The sequence below is a fragment of the Cheilinus undulatus genome, linkage group 12 (genome assembly GCF_018320785.1).
Source record: "Cheilinus undulatus linkage group 12, ASM1832078v1, whole genome shotgun sequence".
NCBI classification, from domain to species: domain Eukaryota; kingdom Metazoa; phylum Chordata; class Actinopteri; order Labriformes; family Labridae; genus Cheilinus; species Cheilinus undulatus.
In genome coordinates, this window is record NC_054876.1 from 35253889 (window position 1) to 35262918 (window position 9030).

Here is a 9030-nt window from a genome sequence, read left to right on the forward strand (position 1 = left end):
TTTGAGCACTAAACTCTCAACCAACTCAACGTTGATTTCAAACAGTAAGTTTAGTTATAGAAAATACATTACACTGTGTAGGGAACAACTTTCTTATATTTACAGAATTAAACTGTAAAGTTAATTGTCCTGTTCAATAATTTACTTTGTTGACAATAAATACGATACTGTCCTTTCTCAGAATCAACAAGAAAAAGACAATTCAAAAAGAAGTTACATTTATTTCAAATCTCAAAAAACATGAAAACTTGTTCATACAAGCTTTTCAAGTTTTGATGACAAGCAGCAGTTTCTAATCAAAAAGACCCATAACTAAACGGCACATCTCATGTGGTAAGTCTTAATGGGCAACAAAGCAGAGATTTTAATATTTCTTGGACTAATGACCTGAAATTGGTCACTGCATGAAAACAAAAATAAAACTAGTTCAGAAATACAAAGATTGCCAATCACAAGCAGCAATTTCCAAACAAGTTAACCCTGTAAACAAAGCAGTAGTAGTTGTCCTAATGGCATATGTTATAAATCCTTTAAAACTTCAGTACCATGGTACTTCCATGTGTCAACTCAAAGACTAGTACAAAAGAACAAATGCAAGCAAGAACACTTTGACCATAAACAGAAGGATAGGGGTTGTATTGAGTAGGGGAGGTTGTGCAATCCACTCAGCAGAGATGATCTTGAAGGGATTTTCTCTGTTTCATGTGTCCTGGGACCTGTACGGAAATTACAATATCTTTAGATTTTCTAGCAGTAAATAAAAGACAAATATTATAATGCCAGTGATGAATTTCACAACCAAACCTCAGGATAACTTACCAGAGGTCTTTACCATCGCTGTTGGTTTGGCCCTCGGTTGTAAGGTGCACGCTGACGCATTATTCTCATGTTGCGATACTTGGACATGATTGTGTGGCTTTTTCTGAACACCGGCCTCTGGTTTGGGAAGGGACGTGGCACAAAGCTCTCCTAGTTAAATTTAAAGATATTGATTAGAAAAATGTCAATACAAGTAACTTAAGTCAAATTGCTTTTTGTCTTTTCAATGATCTTTGAAGAATGTGTGCATACCATGAGAGGTCTTCTGATATTTCCAGATAGTTCAGGACCAGTCTTCCTTGGACCACCAGGAAACTTCGGTCTCTGTAAAACCCAGCAGTGAGGCTCAATACAAACACACAAACACAATCTGATCTTATTCTGTTTCTGCACAGAACGGATTTCATGATACTAAGAATGCATGACAGTAATTTTTACCTTTACAGAAAATGCACAAGATTTAGTAACCAAATGATCTGCAGTTTATTCTATTTTATCTTAAATACTTGAATATGAGCAGCTATGTCACAGCTTGACTTTCAGGGTGCTTGTTAACAAGTCTGGGCTTCCAGACTGCTTGCATGAGTGACATGTCTCTTTTATATATCTTGGTCAAAATATACAGGAACAGAATGGTTACTGTTACAATACTTGCATTTCCAGTTAGGCATTAAAGTTTTGACAATGAACCATTTTGGACACAGTGCTTTTTTCGTAATTTGTCCCAGCTTAGTTATAAGATTAATCAGGTCACTTGTAGGGTGGATTATTGAGGTAAAACTTATGAAAAAAAGAACGGACTGTGACAGAAGGGAGACCCAGCTAACATGCACAAACCTGCGCCTGGTATGAGAGCAGTGACGGCACAAGCCAGAGCTAATGGCTATAGTCGCCACGCATTCCAGCCTGAAACTGCTGTAGGGCTTCAAGTCTGCACAGTCTAAGCACAAAAATGTGTCACTCACTTGCATGGGTCCTGGCCCTGGCCTCCTGAAGGGCCTACCACGCCGCCCGCTGTCCTGCATTGAATTAAATGGTCTGCAAAGAAATAAGATGTATGCAAAACATGAGTCCAAAAGTTTGAATTTCTCAAATAACAAAATACTGAGATATTTCATGAAATGTACCTAAACACCCTCTTGTCCAAATAGCCTCGTTTACGTTCCACTGAGTCACTTGTTTCACTAGACTTGGTGAGTCGGCCATCAGGAGAGTCTGAAGATTTATTAAAGAGAGACAATATAGTAAAACCTAACCCACTAGAAAGATACTACGAGCTTAAACCAAGAGATTGTAAGAAAGGTTGATAAAAAAAAAAATCTGGGGACAGAAATACTTCATATTCAGAAATACTTGCATCACAACTAACTCACCATCCTTTGGATCTGGGCTGCGAGATTTTGGAGGCGAGCCGTCCTTTGAGGAGCTCGGCCCCGGCGGCCAGTGAGACAAAACAACAAGGTCACGTTTCTCAATAGGAGAAGATCTGAGAAGAGATCATTAAAGGCAGTGTTAATGAAATCAGTATTAATACCCCAGCATTGTGTTATAGGATATGCTCATGTTACATATGGCCTGAATAGATTTAACATCTTCTTTTTCAAATTATGAGTTAAAGGAAACAGACATTAAGTAAAATCAAAATGTAAACTATTGCATTCAAAAAAGTAATGATCAGCACTGTTTTGCAAGCAGACAAATTATCATAAAGCAACGCATCACACATGGGTACTTACAAAAACCATGGGCTGTCGTGCTTCTTTAGTCCTATTTTTGTACCCTGAATCAATCTGAGCCCTCTTCAGTTACTCAGTGATTGTTAGAGCAGGCAAATCTTGAGAGAACTTTTAGATATCGGTTTAGATCACATCCTCAAATCTTCTATCATTCCTCTCTTTGGACCATGCTTTGTTTTCACCAACAGTATGAAATTCTGAGTGAAATAGTTGCTCCTTTGGTTCTCCTAAGGGTTTGACATGATGGACATCAGATTCATCATTTTAAAGATTCCCAAAGATGGACATTAGAGAACAATTGGAGATATGAGTCTTGAGGGCAGCTGTGAATCAGAATTGAATGGTGAACTTGTCCACAGGGTCTTTTTATCCATTCTGTCAGCTTCTTTGTCATGGCTGTGCAGCAGTTTTAAGAGATTATCCAGTTGTTCGGTCCACAAACTAGTCCAGGTTTTGTTAAGTGCCAACAAATGAGACTGATATATCTTCAGATCTTCTTAAAATGTGATATGTTTGACTTGATTTAGAAACAAAGCTGGGGTTTTCATAAAGAGGACCATCTGATTTGTTTTGTTTCTAGGCCCCATCGAGAATCTTGAACACTGCTCTCTTTACCCCAAGAAACAGTGGGATAAAATAAAAAGAATAGATGTAGAGCTCCTGCCTTCTCAGGTGAACAAATACAGGGTTTGGTTGGTAGCATTAGCCTCCTAAAGGGAATATAAGATTTCTTCCCAGCTGAGAGTGCACCTCTGATTACACACAGTGACTGACCACAGCACATGCTGGCATGTGGGTCCAGCCCAGAGCCATTCATGCTGGTAAGAATATAGTGGCCAGACTCTAAAGGCCAAACAGATACAGCCTCTGCTCCCATGAAACACTGAAGTTGAAATTCGGTCTACTTGAAAACTCCTCTTCACATTGCTCTTCTGATTTTTGATCCATCCTCTTTGGTCCGTCTTGTTTTACCACTTGTATCTTGAGCTTTTGAAATCAGGATGTGGCATCTTCTTTTGGGTTGTCAAATACAAACACTCTCTCTTTTCCAGCAGTCTTGGACAAATTTTAACAGCCTATTTCATAGCAGGCATTGTTGATTATGTTAAAACAGAGGTGGTCATATGATGGCTTTTCTGTTGACTTCCAAAATATTGTTTAGTCACCATCTCTGGTAAATTTAATCAAATTCTTGCTGAAAAGAAGACTCCAGTGGTCAATGGCTTCCTGCTGGTTCTGCTGCTCTTCTGTCTCTATAGGGTTTTCTGCCCACAAAACTACAGCTGGGTAGGCATTCCTCATGGACACCAATCGTCACAATCCTTGCAGTATGGAAAGCAAGGAGTAGCTGTATGAATTATTTTTCTTTTTGTTCTGGACAGGAATGCTACAGCACCATCCTCCATCCTCCCAATTCAGGTGGCACGATAAGTTTAGTGCAGATCTTGAGTGCCTCCTGGCTTAAATGAATGAACTCTGAATTTGATATCCTTTTCCAATATTCCAACATGCATTCTGGGCATCAGTCGGTCTTCATTGCATCTGACAAATGTGTGAGAGGAAAATTCCTGAGTGTGGACTGCCTTTTTCAAAGCCAAAATAAAATCGAGCATCTGGCCATTTCTTTGTCAGGGTATTATTAATGTTTCCCTGTATGAAAATCGGCAGGGATGTTTGTTAGTAGATCTTTTTTATAATTACTCAATAAAAGGAAAAAGTACAAAAATGCATGTGCTATGTTTTAGTAAAAATGAATGCAGGTCCTTTTAGTTTCTCAAAACTGATTGAGGGTATGGCATCTTTCAGCATCCAGTCATCCTTAATCCACTTCATCTGTTTATGGCATTGTGTAGGAGTCACAGTTCATAGTGGCTTTGATTGCTGATTTTCCAAAAACAAACAGGCTGCAAGATATTAATTTCCTGTGATGTGTTTTCCATTGTGAATAGTTGCCATTATCAGTAGATATCCAGTTGATGCATCCCTTATCATAATCCATGTATTTTTTAATGAAGATTTTAAGATTTTTTCCAGATATTTTCAGGGGTAGCATGACAAATAGTGTGGGTCATTTTAGGTGCATTTAAGTGCAGTCCTCTTCATGTCCTTTTTTGCATGCACTGATTAACAGTATTACAATAAATCTTATAACTTCAGCTTCAACATGGATTTGCTCTCTATCGAGGCAGAGGAGGTCTTCCCAACATTTTGAAGAGCACTTTTTTCAAGATCACAGAACCCAAGGCACACAGACCGATGTTATTGTGCGGCTCAACTATTTTTTCCACTCTCCTCATTTAACTTTTTGTCAGGTTTGAAACCGGGTTGGCATTACTGTCAGGTTGTGGGCACCTTCTCTTCAGCCCACTTGACAGGAAGATATTTTGAAACATGTGCAGCACGCAGACAGGGAGGCATTTGCAGCTTTTCATAAACTGAATCTTGTTTCACATTAAGCTCATCATGACATCTCCATTTTCCACAGCTGGTACCCCCTTCACATAGAGACATTTTTTCTTGACCTCCTAATCATCATCAAGCCCCTGCGAACAGTGCAAGAAGGAAAATACCGTACCTGTGAGTGTTCAAGGACCGACGAGACTCCACCTGTTCTTTGCTTGCATCAGAGTCTCTTGACGACTTGCTGGCACTGCTCTCTTCTTTGGGGGATGACTGTGGTTTTGCCCTCCTTGGTTCAAGCTTTCTCAGGGGAACTGCATTTGACTGGAAACGTTTCTTTCTGAGGGCAAAAAGAGAGTTCACACTCCCCTGTGAAGCAGGGTCACCAGGGCGAGGCCTCGGTCTCACATGTGGAGGAAGTCTGAGCCTCATTAGAGACTGCCTGCTCTTAATCAGGTAACTTTTCTCCCGAAGAGACAATGGTTTACCACCAAATGGCCTGGGAATACTGAGCAGCTGTGGTCTCTCTCTGCGGGGATATTTTGGATTGCCATGCTCCATTGATGGGTTTGAGGTGGGCATGCTGATATCAGATATTCTCCTCTTGCGAGGTCCTGCCATTTGCCTCTCCTGAGGGCTCCTGTGGTAGGAGGATGATGGTGGGCCTCCTTTCCATGAGGGGGATCTAAAAGAGGATGGGTGAGGGCCATCCTGTGCCCGTTCTCTGCTGTGGGACCGGCTTCCCTGCCTCTCCATTGGACCACGTTGCCTCCTGGACTCTTGCTCAGATGACCACCTGTATATCCATCAAACAATACAGAAATCATTACAATGACAGATCCATTGCCCTGTTAAGTGGGAGGTGGAACTTTTAACTTTTATCTCATTTTTTTTTTATCTTGAAGCCCCTTCATTATGCCATGACAGATGAAAAAGGAAGTAGAAGTAAACTCAGAGCTAGTACAGAAGTAACCCTCCTTTCAATGGCAGGTGAAACCACATTTACATCAGAACCACATTAACCCCTTATACTAAATTTGGGTTGGGGCAGAGCAGAGGTTATCATTATGACCCCTGTAACTAGGAGGACTGGGCCAGCTTCCGGCCTCCTCTGTTAGATTTTACCCAGCTGGGATTGCTGCATGATTCCTGTACCTCTCTGGACATGAGCCCCTGCCATGCATCTCCCTGGGACTCCTATGTGACCCAGAGGGCCCGTGTTCTCCATTGCGTGGATGAGAGAAAGCTCCAGCCTCATTCCAGCGCTTCATGCCATGACCTGGGTACTCATGAGGTCTTTCTCTGGGACTGTAATCTCCACGAGGTTCTCGACTCCGCTGCTCCTGATGGGGGAAACCTGACTGCCTTTTGTGGCCCCTGAAAGACCCCTGAAAGGTAGACGCAGGCCCTGGCCTCCTGTCAGCTGGGTGGTTGCGATAATGTCTCGGAGAGGGGGATCTGTGACCTGAGGGGTGGCCATGGTAAGTTGAGCCTCTCTGACCAGAAGATCCCTGTGCAGGACCACGAGAGGCTGACTGATGCGGGGCATGAGGGGAGCGGTTCGGCCTGGAGGGCGAAGGCCTCCTCTGGCTGTGATGTGGTTCCATTCTGGGAGAGTAAGATTGATAAGAATCCTGATTCTGGGACCTCCAATTATTGAAACGTGGTTCTCTTTGCTCTCCCATCAGGGGGGCTCTTCCAACAATTGGGGGGCGTCCTCTGCCTCTGGATTCCCTCCAGCTTCCTCGGTAGCCCTGGCCATCTCTTCTACTTTTGGTGTTGGAGTTGTAATTTCCATCATTCGGTCCAATGTCATGATCATCTTCATTATACCTGAAAGGGCACAGAAAACACAAACATTTGGTTATCTAAATATATCTTCATTCAAACTCTCACAATGCAACAGCAAGGGGCAACTTAGCCCAGACAACTATGAGTACCCCTAACAAGATATGCAGAAATTTTGCACAAAACACCACACTATTTCATTCAAAGTTGACATAACCAAAAAATGTTACCTGGGCTTTAAGCGTGGTGGTCCAAAATGTGGTCTGACCATCTTTGGGCGCAAATAAACAATCTGTGCACAAAAAAACAATACTGAGTGTGGGCAACACTATGCAGATAGGATACAGTCCTAAAAATAGCCCCATCTTTAACATTTAAAATGTTTTGTATACATTAGAGACATTTGGGTGGGCAAGAGATTATTTACAGTCTACTAACTTCTTTTAAGTCGAAAGTTGAGTGTAGAAAGTTAACAAACCTGCTCTTATCAGAGAAAAGTACAAAGTCCAAATTTCACTCAAAATGAAGGCCTGACAGTGCTCAGATCCACCCACAACAACATGGAAACCATTAATCAGAGATAAGAGTGTGGTCAGGCCTGATCTGATCAATTGACTTCCTTTCAATGTTTGAATATGACGTAAAAATTAAGAAAATCTTCAAGGAGAAACTTTCTTTGATAATATTATGCCTCAATAGTTAAAAAATGGGTTTAAGTTCCTAGAATTTCGCCGCATTTGTTTTTTTTAATTAAACTGCTATTTTTAAACATAAACAATTTGTCCAAGGGAACATAGTTGGGTTAAATAACCATATGGAAAACAGCCAAACAAACAAAACCCCATCTCAAGGTATTTGTCCCTGGCTTTCACATTTCCGAGTTATAATATTTACTTTGGATTAAGCTGGCGTAACTCGAATTTATGACCCGGATCTACCCATATCACGTCCAACGTAAGACGTTGCCATCTTGGTTAATATACGTAACATTTTAATGTCTTAAATGTGATTTTACCAGATATAGGAATTAAACCAAGAAAGGAAGCGTAAACTGGATCTTCATATATGTCGTGAAAGTGTCTAGGCGTCGGACGGTCCTGTGAATGAGGACTGTGGTTCCATTTTTGGTCTCAGAGACGATCGCCAGCCGAGGAAAACAGGACTACTATTTCTCTATGACAGAAAACAACCCTTCAACATCCTATTTGTGTTATTAAGTATCTCTCTATGTTTAACGTTAAAACTACAGGCTAAAACAAGCAGTTCGTTTTAGCGCTAATAATAACCTTACCTTCAGACAAGGCTTACCTAGGCCAAGTTATAAGCCTGGGTAGTAAGCTAGCGTTAGCATGACGCGAAAAATGTTTTTCACTGAGAGTCACTTGGGTATATTACCAGTACCTAAGGCACAATAAACAACAAAATATCAAAATTATCGAAAAACTGATACACTTGAATTACTTAGCTTTCTACTTACCAAAGACCAACCGTCGGAGAAGCAGTGCGGTTGCTGCGCTGCTGATCAGTGAAATGAACAAGCTACGCACATGCGCAGAGACACTCAAAACTATCAATGCAGTATTCTCCCAATCGCTAGGGGCGAGCTTCTGAATAACCCAGTAACTCAGCGCGAGGCCAGCGAGCGTCAAAGGGTAAAGGTGTAAACATTACTATTTACTGATTTTCCACCTCTATCACTATCAACTTTTTTTTCAAGTCAGCCCATATTTTTATCAAATGCCATTATTATTTTTGTTTAGACGTCCCTTTCCCTTCTCGATCGATCAGTTCGATCTCGATCGAATCACAAAATGACATTGAGAGGCTTAACTTCAGTAAAGATGTCCTCATCAATATCTACAGTTATAACCAAGTTAGAATTGGTACTTTACAAGAAAAAAGTACATACCAATTAAAGGTGCAGTTCAGTTGGGTGATTTTCATATAAACATTAAAAACTTACAAAATCCACTTCACATTTATACTCAAAAACAACATGATATTTTCACAGTAATGTTGCCAAATTTTAAGCAATGGCATTACAGCTGTACAACAGTTTGCACAGGCTATGCACATTTGAACAAAAAAGCAGCATTTTATTCACCATCAGATCTAAGGTAACTAGGATTGTAGTCTAACTCACATCAGTGATTCTGATGGTCCCTTGACAGGCTATCGTTTGTGGTATTGGTTCCTAATTCTTTCCCTTGGTTTTACAAAAGTACAACCAACTAGATGAAAGGTATGATTAACTAGAACTTGCAGGCTGATACAAAAACCCCTGTTA

General features: G+C 40.9%; 1 protein-coding gene across 1 annotated transcript; it reads right to left on the bottom strand.

Moving 5' to 3' along the window:
• Positions 1–201: 201 nt before the first annotated feature.
• Positions 202–8311, bottom strand: si:ch211-114c12.2 (uncharacterized protein LOC336578 homolog). The gene is made up of 10 exons (XM_041801011.1): positions 8221–8311; positions 6974–7035; positions 6111–6788; positions 5131–5751; positions 2193–2305; positions 1947–2034; positions 1785–1857; positions 1072–1143; positions 820–969; positions 202–716 (listed from the first exon to the last, which is right to left on the bottom strand). Exons 2-9 carry the CDS (start codon positions 7012–7014, stop codon positions 829–831), a joined length of 1827 nt encoding a protein of 608 aa, XP_041656945.1. The 5' UTR covers positions 7015–7035; positions 8221–8311; the 3' UTR covers positions 202–716; positions 820–828.
• Between the last annotated feature and the right edge of the window lie 719 nt (positions 8312–9030).

Bases quoted from the DNA above. Each gene is read 5' to 3' on its own strand.
- si:ch211-114c12.2 (XM_041801011.1), bottom strand. From the start codon at position 7,014: ATGGTCAGACCACATTTTGGACCACCACGCTTAAAGCCCAG. The intron at 2,035-2,192 runs GTGAGTTAGTTG...ATAAATCTTCAG, and splicing joins CAGCCCAGATCCAAAGGATG to ACTCTCCTGATGGCCGACTC. The intron at 1,858-1,946 runs GTACATTTCATG...ATTTCTTTGCAG, and splicing joins TTGGACAAGAGGGTGTTTAG to ACCATTTAATTCAATGCAGG.